The sequence below is a fragment of the Colletotrichum phormii genome (assembly GCF_030913505.1).
Source record: "Colletotrichum phormii strain CBS 102054 chromosome Unknown BDP81scaffold_23, whole genome shotgun sequence".
In the NCBI taxonomy this organism is placed as follows: Eukaryota; Fungi; Ascomycota; class Sordariomycetes; order Glomerellales; family Glomerellaceae; genus Colletotrichum; species Colletotrichum phormii.
The window spans coordinates 53724-76957 of record NW_026851465.1 but is presented as its reverse complement, the minus strand read 5'-3'; the positions used below and the strand labels follow the sequence as shown (position 1 = coordinate 76957).

At 52.7% G+C, this 23234-nt stretch overlaps 8 protein-coding genes across 8 annotated transcripts; 3 read left to right on the top strand and 5 right to left on the bottom strand.

The window, feature by feature from the left end:
* Nucleotides 1-1092: 1092 nt before the first annotated feature.
* BDP81DRAFT_398250 (uncharacterized protein) lies at nucleotides 1093-1515 on the top strand (the record flags this gene model as incomplete). Its single annotated transcript, XM_060588430.1, has 2 exons — nucleotides 1093-1325; nucleotides 1461-1515. The coding sequence occupies 2 exons, from the start codon at nucleotides 1093-1095 to the stop codon at nucleotides 1513-1515; spliced, it is 288 nt and encodes a 95-aa protein (XP_060440599.1).
* Nucleotides 1516-2856: 1341 nt separating this feature from the next.
* Nucleotides 2857-3922, top strand: BDP81DRAFT_474753 (uncharacterized protein; the record flags this gene model as incomplete). The annotated part of the gene is made up of 1 exon (XM_060594703.1): nucleotides 2857-3922. Exon 1 carries the CDS (start codon nucleotides 3098-3100, stop codon nucleotides 3920-3922), a length of 825 nt encoding a protein of 274 aa, XP_060440598.1. The 5' UTR covers nucleotides 2857-3097.
* Nucleotides 3923-4024: 102 nt separating this feature from the next.
* Nucleotides 4025-5907, bottom strand: BDP81DRAFT_453358 (major facilitator superfamily transporter; the record flags this gene model as incomplete). The annotated part of the gene is made up of 7 exons (XM_060592825.1): nucleotides 4025-4206; nucleotides 4265-4648; nucleotides 4713-5212; nucleotides 5300-5384; nucleotides 5452-5551; nucleotides 5617-5671; nucleotides 5735-5907. 7 exons carry the CDS (start codon nucleotides 5905-5907, stop codon nucleotides 4025-4027), a joined length of 1479 nt encoding a protein of 492 aa, XP_060440597.1.
* Nucleotides 5908-7276: 1369 nt separating this feature from the next.
* Nucleotides 7277-9097, bottom strand: BDP81DRAFT_453357 (major facilitator superfamily transporter; the record flags this gene model as incomplete). Its single annotated transcript, XM_060592824.1, has 5 exons — nucleotides 7277-8290; nucleotides 8347-8395; nucleotides 8448-8625; nucleotides 8705-8849; nucleotides 8906-9097. The coding sequence occupies 5 exons, from the start codon at nucleotides 9095-9097 to the stop codon at nucleotides 7277-7279; spliced, it is 1578 nt and encodes a 525-aa protein (XP_060440596.1).
* Nucleotides 9098-11610: 2513 nt separating this feature from the next.
* BDP81DRAFT_453356 (uncharacterized protein) lies at nucleotides 11611-12442 on the bottom strand (the record flags this gene model as incomplete). Its single annotated transcript, XM_060592823.1, has 2 exons — nucleotides 11611-12292; nucleotides 12351-12442. 2 exons carry the CDS (start codon nucleotides 12440-12442, stop codon nucleotides 11611-11613), a joined length of 774 nt encoding a protein of 257 aa, XP_060440595.1.
* A 780-nt stretch (nucleotides 12443-13222) lies between these two features.
* On the bottom strand, nucleotides 13223-14441 carry BDP81DRAFT_105157 (metalloprotease 1). Its single transcript, XM_060581415.1, has 3 exons — nucleotides 14023-14441; nucleotides 13409-13953; nucleotides 13223-13353 (listed from the first exon to the last, which is right to left on the bottom strand). Exons 1-3 carry the CDS (start codon nucleotides 14284-14286, stop codon nucleotides 13281-13283), a joined length of 882 nt encoding a protein of 293 aa, XP_060440594.1. The 5' UTR covers nucleotides 14287-14441; the 3' UTR covers nucleotides 13223-13280.
* Nucleotides 14442-18299: 3858 nt separating this feature from the next.
* On the top strand, nucleotides 18300-20482 carry BDP81DRAFT_437028 (uncharacterized protein). The gene is made up of 4 exons (XM_060591193.1): nucleotides 18300-18796; nucleotides 18891-18972; nucleotides 19033-19214; nucleotides 19274-20482. Exons 1-4 carry the CDS (start codon nucleotides 18556-18558, stop codon nucleotides 20128-20130), a joined length of 1362 nt encoding a protein of 453 aa, XP_060440593.1. The 5' UTR covers nucleotides 18300-18555; the 3' UTR covers nucleotides 20131-20482.
* Nucleotides 20483-20577: 95 nt separating this feature from the next.
* Nucleotides 20578-21819, bottom strand: BDP81DRAFT_500429 (Alpha/Beta hydrolase protein; the record flags this gene model as incomplete). The annotated part of the gene is made up of 2 exons (XM_060595513.1): nucleotides 20578-21767; nucleotides 21817-21819. 2 exons carry the CDS (start codon nucleotides 21817-21819, stop codon nucleotides 20637-20639), a joined length of 1134 nt encoding a protein of 377 aa, XP_060440592.1. The 3' UTR covers nucleotides 20578-20636.
* Nucleotides 21820-23234: the final 1415 nt, after the last annotated feature.

Genomic DNA, 23234 nt, shown 5'->3' with positions numbered 1-23234 from the left:
CAGACGATGTCCATCGTGAATGAAATCGTCACACCATAACTGATCCTACTAAAAATTGTGACCAGGGACTCAGGCAGACAGACTTGCATTGTTGCATTACGGCATCACAAGTCACTCGTTACTCATGTCTCAGTAATAACTCTGTAGGAATTCCTTCACAGTACGGAGTACCAAAAGGGAATGTGCCATTTCGCGCCTCTTCCTGCTGCTTGGCATCTCACAAGTCGCGCATGCTGTAGGGCTTGGCGAGTTCGCGGAATTCCGAGTGGATGCAGCTCTAGTACTAGTAGCACACTGTGACTGGATCTTTTGGAGGGATCTGGAACATAGTCTTGCAGCTTCATATACTATTGGCCTGAGCAACAAGTTCAAGATAGCATTGCTTGGCATACCTCAGTCCCCCCCCGAAGCCTAGCCGTGACTTTGCCTCTCTCACACATACGCGCGTGCGGTCTTCCACAAAGCGATAGGCCACCACCGACCGCCACACCAAAAACAATGAGGTCAAAAGTTCCCACAACATGTTCACAACGTCGATATAAGTGCCCGATGTTAGAGGCTTCTATTGCAAGGACTAGGCGAGTCTCACATCCCGCAAGTCTTTGGAGGTAACGCTAGTATACTAACCGCGGATCTACTTTAACGACCTGCTGAATCGGGCATGGCCATGCCTCTTCAGGTGGCACAGCTGCGCAAAAGGTCAACAAATGCGCGATCCTTCGAGAAGTACTCCTTCCAATCAGCAGAGTTTCCCACGTTTAATCTCAAGTTTTTAAGGTAAGATAGCTCCAGTCTCAGCAAAACTGGGCGAAGCTGAGAATTGAGTTGCAGATGCATTCACCAGAAGAGGAAGCTCGCAAAGGTTGTAGGCGTCGAAGGCGAATACAAACAGGCAGAAGCTATGTCTAAACTTCTAATAACCCAATTGAGACATGAGATAGTCGTACATGCCGGGCTGTCGTCAAAACATAAATAATCCCCATTCTGTTGTCATCGATACAGTAAATTGCAACTTCCCAACAACTCAAAGTTTCAAAGGCATTTAAACATCTATCCCAATTAATCGGCCAACTCGACAGAACAAGAAAGACCATGAAGTTCTCCATCCTCACCTTCGCGACCCTCTTCGCCGCGCTCGCGGCCGCAGCTCCCGCTCCTGAAGCCGAGCTCGTCGCCAGACAGTGCTCTTGCCATAAGATCGGCGATGAGTGGTTCTGCAGCGGCAGACTTTGCCCGAAGGACTTCATCCCTACAACCGCCATGACGAAGAGGGGCATCGAGATTGAGGCTCGCGGCTGCAGTTGCAAACCCATTGGTAACGGCGAGTATATCTGCACTGGATCCAGTTGCCCTTAGGGGATCGGCATTGTGAGCTTTGCATTGAGTTTGAACTTTCGGAAACGGGTAAGAGTCGCACTCCTGTAGAAGCCAAGTTTTGTGCTCTACTAACGAAATCTCAGTCTACACGTAGTTATACTTCCTTATATCTCCGTTATTACCACCTGGGGCTGGTAATCATCTTCGGCACCATCTCTCGTCATAGAGTTGGTGGATATAGTAGACTCTTCATGGACGAGATGGATTGACGAGAATAAGAAACTCCATACAAACAAACATTCAAAGTGGCTGTTGTCTGTAGTGGAACGCTTATTTTCCCTTCAAGAATTTTGACAATGCCTGGTAGAAGCTCCTCTTTTCTGATCAAACACGCCATCTTTCGAGTCGTGAGTGTGAGGATGGACATATACATGTGCCCACATGATTGCAATGCAAAACAGTGCCGAGCCCCATCGGACATCTCAGTCCCCAGTTGTTTGGAAAATGTTCTTGCTGTACTTTCTCGAACCAAGATATCATGCCGAGCGCGATTTGATGGCAATTTTGATAAAACGAAAGAGACGGATGACAGGTTGGAAGATAGTGTACGTACGGTTCTAAAGTCTCTTCGACTTTCGTTGTCCCGATCTGGTAGCGAAAAGTGAGAAATGCTTAATCATATGTCCTTGCCTTAGGTAGAATTGAATGGCGACCGAGCTTCCTGATATAATTGTGCACAACAACAACTAAAGTTGTTGGAACAGCAAAGGCTGATAAGGAGTAATAGGCAGGTACCATGGGCTGGCTGGCACCTGCCCTGGGCGAAATGGGACAACTGGCTTAGTCATCACGGCCGGATAAAGGTGGGGCAACCACCCAGGCCGTCACTACCTACTTCGACCGACTCCTGCCTACAATGTAAGATAGAAAAAGAAGAAGAACAAGCAATAGGATCACCAACAGACGAGTGATAGTTGCTACCACTATTTGTCGTATACGACCCCGTGAACCAACAAAAGTGGACCATCACATTGGCAACTCATGTGTTCATTTTGCAACTAGCAACCCAGATGCTCGAAGAGGCGGAGCCACTCGCGTCAACTTTTGTATATTGTGCCGATGTTCGGCTTAATCGTTGTCGGTACAAGCTTTTCAGCCGCCGAGAAAAACGTGATGCGGCGACCGGACAAAAAACGGACTTTCACGGCGGACATTTCCAGCCACCGTCCGCCGACCTAAAAACCCTGCGGCCCCTAAGTCCCTTTGTAACGAGAACGAAGTCCGAGGGATTTATTGCATTTGGGGGTCGGGTTACATGGCCGCGTAACCCCACGCGTTACGGTGACTTATGACGCTTGTTTGCTCGACTGGGAATTATATGTACTAGGGCGGTGTTGCATCAGGTCTTGAGTCTATGACGAAGATCCCGCGAGCTAAGACGTGCCAACCCGCACGGTCTCGACCCGTTCCTACTTCTGTACTTTGCATACCTCATTTGCCAATCGAGAGTGTTAGGTACTGTTTTCTTATCTGTTTCAGATGTCAAATGCGGGCCAACTTATAATAAATGTCCGGAGCGGTCCCGTTCCGATCGGTAACAACCAAGGGACCGGTATGGACACCGAATTTCATGTTTGCCATGCCGGCGTAGCATTCTTGTGTTCAACAAAGAAGATTTCGTTAAATAGGTTCGTGGCCCGCGAGTGTATCTGATAATCTTCCAATCGAAGTTCTAGTAAACTCTCACCAAAAAGGCCAACCTTATCCTCAAATAACCAATATGCCATCCGATGCAAAGCCCTCAACTCCAGGCCGAACCCTGGCCATCTTCGGCGCAACCGGCCGCACCGGAAGCGAAACCCTGAAAGCCCTCCTTGCCAAACCCACGAATCCCTTTTCTCACATGAAGATCTTTGTCCGTTCCCGCGAAAAGCTCATCAAAACCTTTCCCCAGCTCAAGACGGATAACAGTGTCGAAATCATCGAGGGCCAGGTCACCGACGAGACACGTATCAAAGCCTGTCTCATCGGCGCCGACACAATCATCTGCGCGCTGGGCGAAAACGACAATAAGCCCACAGTCAGGGTCCTGCAAGATTCAACAACGACAATCGTCTCAGCACTGAAGCAGCTTAAGAAGGAAGAAGGCACAGACTGGAAGAAGCCATGGTTCATTCTCCTCTCCTCCTCGACGTGGAACGAGCGATTCGCCGCGAAGCAGCCGTGGCTCGTCATGTGGATGATCAAGAACGCCTTCTACTGGCCCTACGCGGATCTGCGAAAGGCGCACGAAAACCTGCAGGCCGAGCCGGACCTATTGCTACTGTTGTTGGTGCAGCCACCCGCCATCATTGACGAAGAGGCGAGTGGTTACACCATCAGCACCGAATCAGTTGGTCTCGCTTGCTCATACCCGGATCTGGGCGCGGCATTTGCAGAGTTGGCAACCGAGGAAGCGTACAGGGAGACCAGCGCCGTCGGTGTCACCTCGACAATGGCAAAGGCGGGCTTCTCGAGATACGGGCCAGAGATTCTCCCCAGAGTCATCTTTGGTCTGATGGCTAGTTTCATCCCGGGCGCTTGGAGGGTTGTACCAAGTGTGTGAGAATGATTAGTTTCTACAGGTAGCTTTAATAGATTACAATAGACAAGGCTCGAATATTCAGGGCCATGGACGCCTTTTCTCAATGCTGTCATCACCAGACTACTAGACTCGTTGGATGGTAAGCATGCCCTTCAGCAGGGACTTCATCATACCAGGTTTAGGCCCAGTACGCCGTGAAGTTGTCAGCGACACAGCATCGTTGTTACGCAGAGCGTCATCTTGCTGCTCTTCCGAGAGGGCCAAGGTCTCAAGCTCACGGATTTTCCATACGCGCAAGAACCAGACTACGGGTGGTTAGTCAACCCATGTGGCTAGATAGAATCATTTGCTGCGATGACTTACTTGAGATGAAAGCCGCGATATACATGAATCCCGTAAACAGCTGAACGGGAAGATAGGCATTGAGTCCGGAACCCTTGATCGTTAGAGCAATAGGCTCGGCGAATGTTGCTGGGATAACGAGGATAATCCAGAAAATGGACAGTGCCGATGGGAGGAGCTGCATTCCGACCACCTCAGCGCCCACTGGTGCGACTGTCGGCCAGAGCACTCCGGCGAACGCGCCAAAGAGGGCGAAGACAATGAGGCCTGCAAAGTGTTTGGCAGCGAGAATCCAGAGCAGGAACGTGGCGAGACCGGCGATGATGGTGCCCAGCCCAGCTAAGTTGATGCGGCCGAAGCGGTCACTCACCAGACCAATTACCGGGCGGCCAATACCTTGCGATACTACGCAAAGACTTAGTTTGGGTTCTCAAGAGTACATGTATTCAGCAGGACAAGGATAACTTACGGTTGAACGTGGCCGACACAATAGACCCTTGACTTGCACTGAACCCGACTGTCTGGGCATAGTCCGCCAATGAGAACACGGATATGACGTATCCAAAGAGTCCAAAGAAGCCCCACGCGACAAACAACCAAAATTCAATCCTCTTGAAGATGTCCTTGTGAAACGCGACATGGACGCTGCCGAGAGCCTTGTTCCGGTCCTTCATCATCAAACAACAAGCGCCATTGACAACGAACGATAAGATGGCGAGGATTCGGAATGCCCAGGGTAGACCGATATTACGGATCATGGCGTTGGAACCGAGGGAGTAGATGAGACCTCCCAGCCCGGAGCCGGCGGTGGCGATGGAGTTTGCAAACGAGCGGCGGACGACGAACCATTGCGGGACCACACCGACGGTGGAGTTGAAAGTGAATCCCATGCCGATGCCGAAGCCGATGCCTTGGGAAAGCAGAAGGTGCCATATCTGGGTCGTGAACGATGCACCAATGAGAGCGGCCCTGGAAGTCGTGTTAGGAACCCGGGTCGGAATTTCCGGCCGTCTCGGAAGACGTCCAGGGTGGGAGGGGATGAGCGGGCCGGCTTACGCTTGGATCACGACGCCGATGCCGAGAGTCGGTTGCGTGCCGATGCGAGGGATGCAAAAGGTGACGATCGGGGCGATGAGAAGGGCTGGTTCGTGGTGAGTGAGTGAGTGAGATGACGCGGAGAAGTTGGGGCATTTGGGGGCAAGACTCACCGACGGAGAAGGACAGCCCACCGACGAAGGCGAGTGAGATTGGACTTGCGCCGGGAAAGGCCCCGGAGTTGAGGTAGTAGGCGAGAAAGACGGCATAAGACTGGATTTAAGGGTGAGAATTCCTGCTATTCGAGGTGAGATGAACAGTGCTTAATGAAGACTCACTGAGTTCAAGCCCCAGGTGTGAGCGTTGATGAGAAAGACGCAGCCTACAACGACCCTAGTATCATGTCAGCAACTTAAGCCTCATCAGTATGTGACGATATTATGGAGCGCAACTCACCATCCATAGCCGCCCTCTTTGAACTCTACCTGCTCACTCGGCCGTTGACTGACAGGGCTCGCCGCCGAAGAGCCATTCTTCTCATTCTCTGCTGCTCTGGAAGCACTGTCAGGCATCCGTACCACGGCATCGTGGCCGTCCCGTTGACTGGAAGAATCAGAGTGAGAAGGCATACCGGGTCAGCGACAACACGAAAGGTGCAAGTTCGTGCTTTGTCAACTGAGGAACGCAAGAGTTGCGAAGAAGACAGCGTTTCGGAAAGGATAGAGAAAATACGCCAGCTGCCTCGGCAAGTAATGACGGGTTTGATGAGTTTCGCGGGGTTATTTAGTTCGCTTCTCGGCGGGCCGAAGACCGTTTTTTTGTTTCGATTGACTCACGTCCTCGGGGATAATGTGGTTGACACAGCTAAAGCCCTGAATCATCAAGGTTGATCTGCCCAAGCCGTATAGAGCAAGACCCCGCGGGGATTATGGCTATTTGGCAATCAGAGGGCGTTGGAGGCGAGCAAATCCTCTCGACTTCTCCGAATCGAAGCGCGCGTGTTGGGCGTGTTTGAGTTTTTGTTTGCTATTAGTCCCCGCCGGGTCCCCGCCGGGAATATGATGGGGTTGCCGTTGCCCGCTAAACCATGAACGCATGAAGGGCGCGGTAGCGACAAGGACTCGAGGAGCACTGCAGCCGACACCTGGGGAAGCAAACAGGCGAGATTGACTCGTCAATTGACAGCTGCAATGTTAGCGCTCTAGACCCGATGGAGGGTGGTGCCGGAGTCAGTGTCCGCGATGTGTAATGGATTCATCTCATTGGCGTTATCGCCCGGTTGATGTTTGCCGGGTGGATCCCATCCGTTCTCGGAAAGGCAAAATCTCAATGAGAAAGACACGAGCATTCATCGGGTTGAAAGCCGGAGGGAAGGGCAGTTGAACCTCATAACTTCTTTCCATAGATCCAGCCTCTCCTCTCGTGAATCCCAATTGCTGCCTCTATGGTTCTTCATCGGCGATGCCGCTGCTGTGTCTCGACAAACAACGGAGATGATGTGTGTGGCGTCGGCAATCTGGCTGATATTGGTCCAGAACGCCGACAAACAATTGCGCAAAGTTTTCTGCATGTTTTCACAGATCTATGCCGGTCTTTAAGCGCCAACATGGGGTCAAAAGAGGTCTCTTGGTTGATGCTCCCCTCCGTATCACCGGCTAGACTCCGGGCTTTATTTCTCCATCGGGACCGACTCCCGGGCCGTGCCGTCTCAAATCCCGAAAAGTCGGGAGACGATGCGGTTTCGGCGATAAGATAAGATCATGTCACAATCACAGCAACGCGGTACTACCTTGTATCGGTTGGCTGATACAATAGGTGTGCCATGGTGTAAGTTTACAGACATTCAAGAGAAGAAATTTTGATCGATCCAAACGTAATGCTCAAAATAGAATGGTTCATAACAGGATTTGTTTTGTTCGTGAGCCTAACTATAACGCTTCAAAGCAAGTTGACTCTTTCGAGTCCGGGCAAGTTCAATATCAATCTTCCTGGCTATCCTCAAAGCACGTACTTGAACAGGGGCGACCTGTCTCCCAAGTTGAACAACTCCTCCTCAGTGTACTTTGACTTCGCCTCCTCCGCGATCTTAGCCTTGCGCGCGTTCGCCGACTTGTAACTCCACTCGAGCAAGAGGGCCACAATGAGTCCAGATCCACCGAAGGCCAAACTCAAGCCGAAGCCGGTAGGGTACTTGGGCTTCTCGCTCTCAAGGTACATGAAGCTGCCCACAATGCCACCGACGTTGCCGACGCAGTTCATCAGCGCGATACCAATCGCTCTTCGGGATGCAGGGGCAATGTTGTTGGCGTTCCACGACGCGGCCGCGGCTTGGATGGGGTAAATACCGACGACGGCGAGGACGACGGAGAAGTAGGCAACTCCCTTCTTTGCCTCGAGCGCACCGTTCAGGGAGAGAATGATTGCATAGGCAACAGCGACGATCGCCATGGGAATTGCCAAGAAGGGCATACGCCAGAAGAATCGATCAGAGATCTTGGCAAAAGTGATGGCGGAGATAGCAGCAGCGACGTATGGCGGCGCAGAAAGAAGTTGAGCCTGCGTATTCGCGAATCCCATGGATTTGGTGATGGTCGGGAGGGTGAACTTGATACCGTACGACAGAGCGGACTGGCACACCAAAAAGTACGCCTGGACGTAGATCCGCCAGTTGGTCAGGTTCATCTTGAGATCCCTCCAGTTGACCTTGCCGCCGGCGCCGGCCTCCTCGCGGTTTCCGCCGCCCGACTTGATGAAGATGGAGAGCTCCAGGTATCGAATCTCCTCGGGCTCGAGCCAGCGCGTCGAGAGGGTCGGGGTGTCGATCAGGAAGAAGAAGCAGCAGGCGCCCATCACGACGGTGGCGAGACCTTCGAGGATGAAGATCCAGCGCCAGCCTTCGAGGCCGGCGACACCGTCCATTCCGGCGATGGCGGCGGCGAGGAGACCGGAAAAGGCTCCGGACAAGGCGCTGGCGCAGTAGAAGTATGAGATTCGGACCGCGAGATCTTTGGGCTGAAGATGTTTGTTAGATACATGGACCAAAGGGGCGTTGCAAACTGGCTACTCACCATGTACCAGTATGAAGTCAGGTAAATTGCACCAGGGAAGAATCCAGCCCTGCGAATGTCAGCCAGAGGACTCAAGTCATCCCCAAGATTGCGAAACTTACTCGAAGACGCCGAGAAGAATGCGAGTAACCATTAATCCACCAAAGTTTCTAACCAGTCCCGTGCAGGTCATGATGATACCCCAGCAGAGGGTAAGGGTGCCGAGATAGAACGAAGGACGCTTGACTTTCTTGAGGATGATGTTGCTGGGAACTTCGAAGAGCACATAGGGGATAAAGACTGAGTAAGACCAGTTAGCGAAATCCCTTTCACGGTCGACGCCGCAACATCAATCCGGGTTGCTCATTTCGGCACTCACAGATAGACAGGACAGTATTGTACTGCACACCCGACATGCCCAAGTCCTCAACCATGCCTTCGATTTTGGCATTGCCGATATTGGCGCGATCAATGTGGCAGATCAAGTACAGCAGAGCCAACATGGGAATCAGACGAACATCAACCTATTGTCGTCTGTCAGTCGGCGCGACGTGGTGTTCCGGGTGTTCGTGCTACCCACCTTGTGGAAAGTCTTCTTCCGCTTCTCCTCGGGGTAGTTGTTGTAGAAGTCGGCATCTTCAGGGGTCAATCCGAACACGCGGTAGGGGCCGACTTCGATGGCTTCGGGCACCTTTTCGAGGTGAGCTTCTCCAGAAGGTCGGTGGCCAAAGACGGCATCGTTCTTCTCGATGGAACTTCTGTGAGTAGCCATGTTGACGGAGTTTGTGGTGTCTGGATGATTCGATGAAGGGAAATAACAGGAGCAAGGGCGACAGATGCTCTGCAACTTGAGATGATGGAAGGGTTGCTCGTTTCCAGCTCTAACCTTTTCGTCTCAAGAATTTCACAGATGAAGATTTCTGCCCAGGGATACTTATATCTGACTAGGACCACCTCTTAATACAAAGAACAGACAACCCACTGCGGAGAAAGGCTGGGATCATCCGGTTCTACCCCAGACCCAAAAAAAAAACCCCAAACACACACTAACCCCAGACTTGGCAGCCGCATAGTGCGGGGAAATGGTGCCATTGCTAGCGAATGCCAGTCGGAAATGTCGGACAGCGAGACGGATTCTTGATCAGATGCCAGTACTTATCCGTGTGGTGGTATCCGTCATGTCCGCAGGGGCCAACGTTGCTACTTTGCCAGAGTCACATTGCAGGAGGCTGGTAGAGCAGGTCGACGGTATTGGAGAAAGCGGCTGGGATAAGTGGCAAGACATGGGCGAGACATGGGCTTTGCCGTTGGTGGGATTCCAGCCGAGGCCGTATCCCCTGTGCGTTCATTGGAATGATAGATTGCGCGATACCCGCATGCGCAAGCTTGAAGACAACCGGTTGGCTTGATGGCTTTCGTTGCGCATTTCCACCAGGACGGTGGGGAATCGCGTTGCTTACCGGCATGTGGGTTCTCTTTTGAGAGATGTGAGATGAACTACGTGCGGACGGAAAAGCACCATTGCCTTCTTATTCGCCTCTGGTTTCGTTCCTCGTAGCACCCCTCAGCAGCCTCGTCGATGATTGTCACATTTCCGTCTTGCTTCGAGGTGGACCCCATGAGACAATTCAGACGAGACTCGCCATTCTTCTGAGCAGCATCATATTATCTGATAAACCTCGCGACCACGTGTCGCTGAATTGACAAGAACGGTAGTTCATAATCGGTCCTTTGAGAGGAGACATTATCGTGCAGATGCGACTGTCATACCATCACATCTAGGCCACGCGTTGCCGATTATTTGAGACGCTACCCACAGCTAGAGTAGGCATTCAATCCTATTTCGGCAACTCTAGAACCCCTAACCGTGAATGCGGGCTGCTGAAAGCTTGACATCAACGCCGGAGATAGGCCTCATCATTGTAGGTAACTTCAATCACCTACCTCCTAGAGACGAACCTGCCTACTAGTATCAGAAGGGTCATGGCCGGCTGTCATTGCAGAAGCTCCCTCCACTCATGGGCAGAGACGTTCAATACGCCTCCTTGGCTTTTTCCGACGCCAAGCTGGCTAGCTTGGCAACGGATTTCCAATTCTCCCATTGAGACCTTGATCCGGCTCTCATTCGACGACGATGGTGTGGTGAGCGACCCGAAATTTGGTATCAATCGGGTTGTTTTTCGTAGACGTATCAGACACATTCGATCCCAGCAGTGCGGTATACTACCGGTAAGGTAGACTTGCAGAGCGATGACCACAGCCTAGTTTTCCACGGTATAGGGTAGTGTCCAGAGCGGTACCTTTTCCATATCTCACTCACTTACCCGAGAGATGAATGCCGATGATTGCCAAAGCCACCGTGGGTAGTCTTGCGAAAATGCCCGTGGAATCTTGCAAGCTGAGAAGAAAATTGAAAGGACGTCAAAGCAAGCATAGCACCGAGTTGGACAATAACTGGGGCATTGTCGTTAGCACCATTGAATCGGTTGGCTGAGTAAGCAGGTGAATGGTGCCGACTGTAGCATTCCCCTCGGCTCTGATCCGGACAATTTGTGTTTGCCACTACCTATGGCGATGCTGAGTAATTCAGAATTCCTATACCTATTCAATATGCCATTGTGAATGCGTGACGTTTATAGGTCGAAGGGGGGTTGCCCGATTTGGAGTTGCATACTGTTCGTTCGAGTGCATCAAAAGTAAATCTGGAAGATATCCCCACCCATCTGCAGATAAGACACATAGCACAATGCGGGCCTGTTATCATGACGATCATATTTGACTGTTTCCTCCGAGCCTCACGAAAAAAACGGTTGTCTTTCGGCCCTTTTTGCATGATATTTACAGAAGTCCTCGCGTCACATCTGCATGCGAACTAATCTCTCGGACTGGGCCGTTCAGAGAAGGCGAGATGCATGCACACGTGCCGCATGTATGTACTTGCGTATTTCCACGATCCACCTTCCCTCATCATAAAACTTCTGATTCTTCATCCAATCAAATTCTTGGCAGCAATCAACGATAGATGCATGAATCCTCATCAAGCAGCTACAGAATGTAATTGCCTCCACGTACCGTCGCTCAACTTGCTTTTCAGAGTACGTTGCAATTCCAGAATTGCCGTTACCCGCTTGCCAAGCACAGTAAGGAAAAGCCAAGTCAGATGGAAAAGCTTAGCATCGAGGCGATTGCCGTGCAAACGTGTTGACGATCCGCGTAGCCTACGCCGACACTCCATACCGCCGCCCTACGTGCCTGCGCAACCTGCGGATTAATCCCACATCCACCTCAGTGAAGGGGTCCAAACTCAACCCCATCAACACGAACAACACTCGCAACCCGTCCATACAGAAACTCGAGCGTGATATCAAGCTTATCCGTCACAGGCGTATACTCCACCTCAAACACCTTCCACACCCCCCACCCACCCAAATCACCCGCATCCAGCGTCCTCTTCGGCTCACCATTAAACTGGATCCCGATAAACCCCGCCGCATGGTTATCAAAATACGACCAGAACTTGAGCTTATACGGCACACCCGGCTGCACGGAAAACACAGACGTCGACAGTCGTACGCTGACGACGGGATCCTGCGAGTTGCGATCATACAGGAGCCGAGACTCGAAGGCGTGCGTGCCGGTGTGCGATGCCGCCGAGGTGACGCCGACGCGGGCATTCCGGTCTAGGATTTGGACGATCCAGGGGGCGATGCCGCATTCGAAGTCGCTGTTGGTGAGGAGGTTGCCGCTGGAGCCGGAGGGGGCGCCGCACGGGGGAGTCGGGGTGGGGGTGCAGGTGGGGCCGCAGGCACAGGCGGAGATGTAGCGGGATGCGGAGGTGCCGCAGGCGGAGGTTGCGCGGGTGGGGAAGTTTGTAGCCGTTGTGCCGCCTGCTCTGAGGGTTGCGCAGAAGGCGGAGGCGGAGGAGACTGCGGATGGGGAGGGGCATGGGAAGAGGGCGCGGTAGCAGCTTGATGGTGTTAGTGATCGTAGATTCTGGAAGATGAGTGAAGGCATGGGAGTAGTACTTGTCTGCGTTGCATTGCGCTAGGGTCGTGGTCGCCTGGGCCCCGATTGAGAGGACCCCGAGGAGGACTGAGAGTGTAGTTGAGACCATCATTCTGTTTGATGGAATATGAGTCTTGGACGATTTGAAGTGGTAAGTGAGCTTATAGGAACTCTATTCTCGTTCTCGATGTTCTAACTCATAGCAGAACTTTATACTTCTTCTGGACACTATGAAGGCTTCCATGCTCTGCTGATTCAAGACATCTCTCTGTGTAAGTGGCTTGTCATGAAGTAAGATTTTCCAAAATCTTTCCGAACACGAGTTCAGCTTCACACAAGAGGACACTAGATGGCACACCACGCCGGATGGCTGCATCTCAACCGTTGCAAGTCGACGAATGGCAGTTGCGGATAGTTCAGCTAAGCTTTAGAAAGTCATGGGATTACGATGTCGAGTCTCAAAGACTGAGACAACTCATCATGAAAGTTGGATGAGACGGTTGAGAACCTGGAGTTGAAGGCGCGGAGCGCAGGGATTACTTCGTGTGACGAAGTTTGTTGTCAGTTGCCAAAGGATCTCGCTTCTGGGCAGCTTGGTGGCATGTCTCAAGCCACGGAAACAACAGAAGGAATATGTCTTGAAAGTTGTGTCAATGATGACAAGATCCTAACGTTAATTGGGGCACCTTCGTGTATTGTTTCCAGAAAAGATTCTTGTGAGGATAATCTAGGTCGTAGCTGTCTAGCGGCCAAGAAATATCGCCGGGGAGCTGGACATCGGAGAAATCAGGACATCTTCCAAGAGCGCTCAGCGATCAACGGTCTTGGAGCATAACTCCCGGCCCGAAACACCCCGCGATGGACCGGATCCTTTCATACATAGCCTTGTGTCCTTGTATAGAAACCGCGAAAACTCGATGTGTAGCATCTTACAACGGGCAGCACGAAGCCTATCTTCCCTTCCGCAAAGTGTTGAAAGACCGATACATGCGTTCTTCCTGCAAAGGAGTAAACTCCGAAAGACTAGTCCGCCGTCAGCTTTGAAACCCTTCTCTCCTCAAGGGAAACTCAAACTCACCAAGCATGCTTCGTATAATCCATATAATTGTGAATCGGATCCAACCCAGGCTGCCCAGGACAAGAATCCTGACTCACAGGACACCCAACTGTAGCAACCTTCGTCGCCAGCGTATCATCAATCAAATCCCCCTCTCCCTCACAATCGAACCCCTCAAAGACATGAAAAAGCCCAAACCAATGCCCGACCTCGTGCGTCGCCGTCTTGCCCAGGTTATCTTCCGGGTCCCACGGAACCCCCGGTCCGCCGGGCATCGTGCCGACGCTGACGTGACATCCGTCGTAGGTATACCACGACATGCCGTTGATGCCCGTGTTCCAGGGGTCTTCAACGGGGAAGCTGCAGAGCCCCGTCGCAGAATTGGGGTTGGTCATCATGCCTGTCTTGAAGTAGATGTTGAGGTCGTCGTAGGCGCCTTGACGGAGGGCCTCGGCTTTGTCTTTGATGCGGGCTTGCGTTGTCCAGGAGTCGTTGACTATGTGGTTAATGTCCTTGACGAGGAATTGGATGTTGTGAGGGGCGAAGGTCTCGTTGAGAACTCTCATCTGTTTTTGGTCGCTAGAATCAATCTCGAGTTTTTGTTACCCTGTGTAGGAATTGAGCTTGCAGCGAACCTGATCGTTGATCATCGTATCGGTGACGAATCCTCTGTGAGCTTCGTCTTCAACCACATGTAGGTATGTCGAAACAAGCAGACCCTCCGCGCGCTTGTTGAGGAACAAAGACGAGAGCTCATCGGCACTCTGGGCGGCGCGGAGAGTTACAGCTGCTTCGTAAACCTCGGGTCCTGGCTGTTCGGAACCACACTCTGCCTGAGCCATCGCCGGTGATGCCGTCGCCATACAGGCGCAGCGGGTGAGGAAGGGCTTCAATCTCATGGCGGCGACGACAATGATGGCGCCAAATCGATCATATCAGTCCCCAAAATGACGCTGTCGCAGAAGGCAGCGAGTTCCTGGTTTAAATGTCCATCTTTTGGGACGCTCAATCAGGAAGGTGTTTGTCGCAATGGAGTTGGTCATTGGTGATGGTCCCCAAGCCAAGAATCGGCGGGATGAGGCCTTCCTAGAGAGGCCATTACTCCCTGCCCGGAATACGGGATGATGCGACTGTCAAATGTATGGTCGATCTCTCTACTCCGTAGTGATGCCATAATTGAGGTCAAGGTGCCCGCGATTGTGGGCCGAGTTAAAGAGCTTCAGAGCCCCGGCCGGGATCGGCGACGGGGGATAGAAAATGGGTCCCGGCGCAGGGAATGTCTCGGTTGCCGGTCGGAAGTTGTAGTGACCACCTGACGCACACGACTTCCATGGCACGCCTGACTGCAGAAAGTGAATGGCGGTGGATGAAGCACGGCTGATTGCCCCCTGCATACAGGAGGTGATTGTTCAATCCTCGTGGGCATCTGCAACTGTCATGCAGCTTATCTTGTGTGAACCAGGGCAATGAACCGTGGCATTGGGTCATACCAGGGTCGACACCCAAGTATCCACCAAATCAGTTGCCCCAACAGGTAAATGCTGACGACCAGTAACGGACAACTTCATCCGTCCTAGCCAGTAGAAAGGACTTGAAGTGGCTTGAGTTTCATGCCAAATGATAAAACCTACTGCAGCTGCTGACCGTGGCTACTAGCCAAGGCTGGTAGATGGAATCACCGGACGCATCCGGATGTTCGACGATCCGCCGGAGCTGTTGTCCATGAGCTGACTAAAGCTCTGACTTGTCATGTATTGCCCATCAAGAGAGGATCACGTGTCGAACATGAATAAAGAGCAGAGGGATCCGGTTACCCGATCGCGATTTCAGAATGGCGGGTCCTGAGAGGGCCGTTGATCCTTCGCTCGCAGTGTGGCTTTGAGATTTGCATCAGCCTGCTTGCCTGCGTATGCGCTTGCATAGGAGACGGAGTGCCAAAAGGCCAACGACAAGAGCGCCTCGGCTTCCTAGTCTCTCGGCGGCGGCGCCCCCGGGTATCAAGCAAACTCCGAGGGGCTTGCTCCCAGGGCTGGCAGCCCGCTCAGTTTGACAGCCGACTCCCGAGGGAGATGAGAGGGGGCAGTCCGATCTGTGGTGGCTTTCTAACGTCATGATTACTATTCTCAGTCAGAAACAAGCAAAAGCAAACTCTCTTGAAGCCATCTCGCAGACGCCATCCCCGATGCAGCGGGGCATGACAGATCAAATGGGAAACGATCTGTAGCACATTTCCCAGTCACCACAAAGAGAGACGATATTGAGCCAAATCAACAAGAAAGGCAGAGGCAGTTGGTTGCAAAAACCGGCCTTGATTGTCTCACAGGCCTGAACCGTTTACGGAAACCCGGAATGCCGCCGCCGCCGTGGTGGCCGGTGGTACCTACGCAAGTGACCGAGTTGCCAAACCTGCGCTAGCTGTGGTAACACAGCGCTTATGAACCGCTGCCGCTGAGGGGACTTGAGATCTCACACGCGTAGCTTGAGCTGGAGAAAGAGAGAATGCTGACCGCGACGCGAACGCGAGCTGGAGCTCCGGAATATGAGCGTGCCGATCGCCGAAGGACAATCGAGCGATGCGGAACGTGGAGAAAGTGAAGGTTCGAGCTAAGTGTTCACTCGGGCCGCCGTTTTTCAGCCCATGCGACTCGAAGCTAAACTAGCAGTGTAGTCTTACCCATCAGGTGAAGTGCGTGACCTAGTTCAATAGAGGGAGGATATTGGTTAGCTAGACGTAGGGCGAGACATCTTCAAAGGGGGACAGGAACGGGTGAAGAGGGAGGTCAGGCAGTGAAGAGAGCGTAAACTTAAGAGAAAAGGGCAACTCTGCCGTAGTGGTGAAAATTGCATGACTCTCAAGTGCCATCAAGCGGGAGAAAAGTCAGCTCGGTGTGAATCGATAATTCGTGTCTCACTCGTACGATAGCTGCATGTCCCTTGCCGAGGCTAATCCCAATTAATCTGATCGGCAGCGTGGGCATCAGTAGCAAACGCTCTTGCTTCCTGCTTGATGCTTGCTGGTTTTAATCTGGTCTGCTCGGACCAAGTGATGGGATGGCCGTCATTGATGGTGCGGAAAAGGCCGTGTTTCTGTTTGCACGTCCAGAGGATTGGGTGTCCCGTTCGTACAGTCCAGGGACGAGAACCAATGGCCTGTGTTTGCATCAAAGAGAATGCGAAATACAAATCCAGCTGTACGGCACAGATAGCTGACTGCAGCAACGTTGTCGACTGAAATATGACGCTTGGTTATGGAGATGCCACACGAAACGACGGGGTGAAAGATGGCTACAGAGAAACAGGAGGAAGAAGCTGACGATGTTCGGAGATAAGATATTACCTGAAGACGTATCGATTTCGGTGCTTTCTCCTCAGGCAGGAAATGAGGCCGAAAGGGAGGTATCGCGGTATCCAAGATACGTATCCTTAGGTAAGGTACCTTACGGAGTACAGTACGTACAGAGGGTTATGTCACCTAAAAATGGTAAGGCAGGCGGCCCTTGCGCAGGTTCATCCCCAAATCTCCCCGTGCTCGCTGCTTAACTCGCCGGCTCGCCCCTCCAGTGCCGCACCGCGTCCTCCCTTACGACCAATGCACACCAACTCTTAGCTTGCGACCCCTGCATCTCCAGCTTCGACGTCTCTCTTCCGCGTGGTGGCCTTGCATCTTCCTGAGCTTCTCTCCGCATCACATCACCGCATCTGGCGCCGTCGATAAGAATCTGTCTACGAACACCTACCACTCTGGAGCTAAGGCGCTAAGCAGCATAGGTCGGTCCGGTTACCTGAAGAATTCCACGAGGGGATCGTCCCGCCCGAGCCTTGCCTATCACCAAATCCTTCCGTCGGCCCTCCGTATCCGTCTACATAGCACCGCAATCTCTCCAAGTCTGGCTCTGCATTGTGTGTGCGTTCGCGGCGTCCTCGACCTCGTCCTTGTCATTGTCATTGTCATTGCCGGCGGGCAGAAGAAAATCCTGCACCGCCTCGGCTTTCCAAAGAAGAGGAGACCAACAATGGCGAAAGAATTTCCGATCTTTGCTCCGCTAATCTATTCGTCCTTTGACGATGACTCTGGCATCCCCAGTTTTCGAGCAGGCCTCGAACTCTGATTACTGGGTCGGCACAATCTGACAGCCCGCCCATTCATAGCTTACATACAGCAAACTCGGCCGGATTAGGGAGTCTGGGACTGGGCGAAGGGGGCCAATTCCTTTGTTTGCTGATGTCGACGTGGGCAAAGACAAACAAAATTTTGATCGGCCCAAACCCTCCACAACACGGGCACAAGCAGGATTGGTTGGAGCAAGACCTCACCAACGGAGGGACCTAATGCTGCGGGTTCCCTGTCTCGCCGCATCCGAGGAATGCCCCGAAGGGTCGCGCACCAGGAAGACAATGGTGTCCTTCACAAGTACATTGCCATGAAGCACCAACGCTGGCTGCAAATTCTGGCACAAGTGTATGAGTTCTCCAGCCCAACTCAGAGTAGTGCAAGGCGCTAACTGACATGCTAGGAAAAGGTACCTCGACACCAAGCCGCTTTGACTCGTCCACGCTGGTATCGGTTGGTTCGCCGACTCGTCCGAACTCCCCTACGTCTCGAGGCATCCCAATTTCGGATACAAGGGCGCAAGCCTCTTTCACGACCAGCCGTCCGTGGCGTTTCCTCCGCTCCCACCGTCATTAGCCAGTCGTCATGAGACATGCCTGGGCAAAGGAGAGAGGCAAGAGGCTTTCGATACCGACTGGGCGTTTGTAAAGCGCCCTAACGGATGCTACTGACCGAATCATCCCGCTCGACTCGTTTTTGGATGGTGAGGTACCGACGGGGCTGTCTGTGCATCGTGCGTGGTTTGTCTGCAGCAGACCTGGAGCAGGTGGAGCTATCTCCCAGCCTGGTCGAGCCAAATCGCCCTGACATGGAATCAGTCGTGGGACGGTGGACCTCCCGGTCTGATCTGCTGCAAGCCTGCATCGAGCGCCCCGTGGCACATGCAGATATAGAATTGCGCTAAGATGGAGAAGACTCTGATATATGATGGGGAAGCTTCGTCCGCTGTCAAGGCCAAGGCGTCCCTTGTCTCTGCCCTATCTGGTTCCCGCTTCCCTTCAACACAACTTGGTCGTACACACATCATCTGTACATCCTTCAGCAAGAATTCTTCGACATGGACGCTAGCAAGGAAAGGAACACGAAGAGGGAGGAGGATACGACGTCGACGACACCATCCAAGATCTCAAGCCTGTTCCCCGACTGGTTGGTATGGTACAAGAAGCCGGAGTACAGGGACTTCAAGGAATATGCCACCGCCATCCGGACTGGAAGGAGGCCCCTGAGTAGGGACGGGAGAGACAAGAGTCCTATTCCAGTACGGTTAAGTCTGGAGAGGGTTCTGAACAACCAGACTTGTAAGCATACCTCATATCCGACGGCCATGCGGACCATGGAGCATCGCCATTGCCACCCATTCGACCAGTAACTAATCTTCGTGTCTTACCAAAGGCTCGCCAATGTCACTGTATGACTTCTACATGTATCTCAAGTACATCGAGTTCTCACCCGAGAACCTCGAGTTCTTCGTCTGGTAAGCCACTCCTCACTCATCGGCATCACTCCATGAACCCTAGCCTGACTGTCCCCCCAGGTTCCGCAACTACGAAGTGTCGTACGCAAAGACCGGAAGTCTCAACGACTTCCCCATGATAGAGAAGAACATCGACCAGTCATCCTCATCACGAGACAGCATGACAGACAGCGCAGTAGACGCAGCGGGCATGAAGCTTCCTTCCATCCAAATGTCCGAGTTTGAGTGTGACCCCGAAACAGGTGAGTGTTCCGCCTAGATTTGCTCTGACGTCGCCAGCCATAGCTAATCTTTCCCTTAGCCACCGAGACTATGGCCAACATCGTCCACCTCATCTCCCCGGAGACCGCATGCAGACCCAACAGCAAAGTTGGCCCAAATGGTCGCGATCGCATCAAGTCATGGGCCAACGCCTGTGCGAGGCCCATCTGCGCCAACAATGTCCCAGCCGTCATACCGACCCGCATCGCCCCGACCTCGGCATACCGCATCGCGCTCAACGCCGTCGTCAACACATTCCTTGTCCCTAATGCCGAGAAGGAGCTCAACATTCCGCCTGCACTTCGCGATACCGCTCTCCTCAACCTCCAGAACTCATCCGACCCGATCCACCTCAAGCCTATCGCAGATCATGTCTACGGTCTCCTGAAGAACTGCTCCCACCGCAACTTCGTCCGCCTCGGTGTTTCTAACGGAACTTTCGAGACGCTATGCATGGCCACCAGCTTCGGCATCGTCCTGACCATCGGCGGCTTCCTCTGCGTCCTCCTCAAGGCCTTCGTCCCCTTCATGGGCGCCAACAGCCGGTGGAACGCATTCGCCCCCTGGCCGATGTGGTGCGTCGGCATGTCTCTTATCATCTCTGGTCTTCGTGGTAGCTGCTTCTTCCTGCTGCTCTTCACCAGACGTCAGCCCCTTCCCTGGGAACGCTTCGACGACAACGACTCTCTTCTATCGCAACGTTCCGGTCTCATGAAGTTTATGTCAAGGATGATGATCTTTGATCGCAAAATCCGTGTCAAGGATGTCCACTTGCGTAGGCTGCAACACAAGATTGTCCTTCAGGCCATGGTCGGCGGCGCGATCTTTGCGAGTCTGAGCACGTTGATTTTCATCTTCCTGCCCGTGTGGTCGCAGACGGTGATGCCCCATATGTGAAAGTTGCGGATGTGGTCGACGGACCTGTACTATGACGGAAGTGTTTTGATATATATATTCTTTTAGGACTAACGTCTGATATCCCTGGGCGGCCAAAATCTATTTTCTTTTGTTTGTTTCAACAATCCCTTTTCTTCTTTCATATTGATGTATAAGTTTGGCCGGTGCGCCATTCATGAGATCTATTTAGACTAGAGAGACTCAAAGCATTCATGGTCATATTTGAACCCATACTGTTACTTCAAGGTATCTGTGACAAGTCCACTGCTCGCTGAAAAGCACTTGTTCTCTTAGACTCCTTGATCAACCCGGTTGATGGGACTGGCGAAACGAGGTCTGGCAGCGCTGTGAAAGCTGTTTTCCCTCAACTTTTCTCCCACCATCATCTTACAGAGACAACGATATCGCATGAGAGAGGCCCCGAGATAGGTCATGAAACGTTCACCCTGTTTTCAACGACAACGATTCTTCTATTCTCCCTGAAGCTGATATTTTCCCTCGCAACATCATGCGCTCTCCTTCTCCTGAATCCAATTGTTTACCACCTCAGCAATCTCCAGACTATTCTTCTCCAAATGCATAAAATGCCCATTCCCATGAATCCCAATCTCCCCCAACTTGATCCAATCCGGCTTCCCACCAACCTGCTTCAAATAATCCACCGTACAGTGATCATACGTAACATGAACACTAGCCTCCGTCGTAACCATCAAATACGGCACGCTTGCAATCTTGGGCAACTTGCGCGCAGGCTCCTTTTGCCGGTAACAGCTCCGGTGCGCAAGCGCATCGTTCCCTACAACCTCGGTCTCGAGCTCGGCCGCACTGGCAACAGGCGGATCGTAATCAATGGGCGTATTGGTCAGACCCCAAGCATTCGTCGCTGAGAGGCTCTCAAACGACCAGAAGGGAACCGTCGTGCCTTCGAGGTTGATGTTACCCGCAATGTACTCCGGACAATCATTCGACAGCAGAATCGGGGCGCGGGCGCCGATGGAGTGGGAGATGAGGTATGCTTTTTCGCCGAGCAGCGACAACAACTCGCAACCTGAGGCGCGGAGGGCGTATTCTTGCGGAACCCAGCTCGTGGACAGCGGGAGAATAGTCTTTTTGAACTGCTCAAAGGTCGGGTCGCCTTTTTGTCCGGTGCCGGGCCATTGCGTAAGGAGGATGGCTTGCGGGTAGGCGTTGTAGGCTTCGACGTTAGTAAACCCCCTCTCCACGCCCTCGGCCGCCGTGCCGGCGGTCATGGTGAAGTTTGCGAGGTTGTTTTCCGTGGATCGGCCGATAGCGGCTATGTCGACGAGGTAGACTGTGTGGCCCTGCTGGAGGAAGTAGGTTGCCCAGCCCGGGCGGTTGTCGGGTGTGTTGAGCCATGTTACGCCTGTGGTTCCGCCTCCGTGGAAGAAGACGATGGGTTTTGTGGTGGCGACACCGCTATGGCGGCGGGTACGGGTGCGGCTGGTGGTGACGGGGACTAGTTTTTCGACGTAGAGCTGGTCGACTGTGACGTTGCCTGAGGTGGTTTCGATGTAGCGGCCTCCGACGTAGAAGAAGTCGCGGGTGTGGGCGGCTTCTTTTGAGGTGCATTTTGTGCTGATTGCGTCGACGCCGGTGCAGTTTCCTGAGGCTAGGGCCTGTGTGGCTACGGTGCCGAGGGAGGAGGGAGGCGAGTGAGAGGCGGACCATCTTTGCGGAGGGAGGGACGGTCGAAGGTTGAGTGAGACGGGTGGGAAGACGGATCGACTGCGACGCTGCGGTAGATAGAGATCGGGGCTGTGATTGTTAAGTATCTGGTGATGACGGGGGTAGTCGACTGTAGACTGGGGGTTCCGATGGCGGCCGCTCAAAGACCGAGATCCCTTGATGGATCCATTCGTTGAGATTGCTGGTTCGAGGAATTCTTCAAGGGGCGGAGATATGGTTACATTGGCGGGATGGATCCGTGGAGATGGCGATCCACAACCAGGGCCTCAGTCCGAGGGTGCAGATAGTGGAGCGAGAGCGAGCATGTCCTTTGACGTTGCGGTAACATCTTGTTGGAAGTTCAATGGCGAGATACGCGATCCAGACTGTCGGGTTTTTGGTTTGAGGGAGCATTCGGCAAGACACCAAGTGGACGTTCCATCTACCCTCGCCAAGACGGAGGAAAGTTCATCGGGAGGTGGACCTTCGGCACGCAGAAGCCAAGGAAATGATGGGCCGGGAATATTGGCTTTTTGGGTAAAGTTGGCCCCACGCCCCGGACCGTTTCTTCGGGGCCCATCTGCAAGCGATGGGACTTTGGTAAACCTCATATGTGCTGTCGACTCGGAGGAAGGATTTAGATCTAAGGGGTAGGGGTCGTCAGAGTGCTGTTCGCATGGGACAAGAAAGACTTAAGACAACAAGAGCATAAAGAATGTTGGCAGACCATCAAATGAAAAGACAAGGTGAAGAACCCACCAATTCCGGGAAAAAAAAGAAGAAGAAATAGAAATGGGCGCTGGGCGCTGAGGGTGGTTCGAACCCAAGAGATTGCCAGATGGCCGTACAAATTAGGCAATCGAATGCCAGTCTCCACGGGACGTCAACCGCTCGACTAAATTCAGGCGGGTAGTCACTTCCAGGGTGAAAACATCTTCCTCTCTGTGGAGTTGACTTTTCAGCATTTCTGTTTGAAGGCCGCAAAGATAGATGCCTGGAGGTGCACACATACCGTCTCTTTACTTTAGGTTCGGGGACCTGATTGTACTTGTACTGCGATGGTGAGACGGGCAACCTTGCTTCAGGTACCTGTCGAGCTTCTCGTCGTGAGAACACCTGAATACCTCCCAACAGGGAGCTGAGTCCTCGCCAGGCTTTCATCCGTCACTTGTAAACCTTCATTACAGATGGTTCACTTTCGCGTATTTGACTATGTGTCTCTCATAGTCTTGAACATGATCTTAGAACTTCTTTCCCGTGTCTTGTAGGTATTGTTCGGGCTCCAAGCTTTCAATGGCTCAAGTGACGGACGCAGCAAAACACCTGATCCCGGGTCGACCACCGCAAATCGAGGCCATAAGAGCAATGAAAGAAATCCACGCTAATTCTGTAGTTATTGAAACACTGTCTTGTATGAA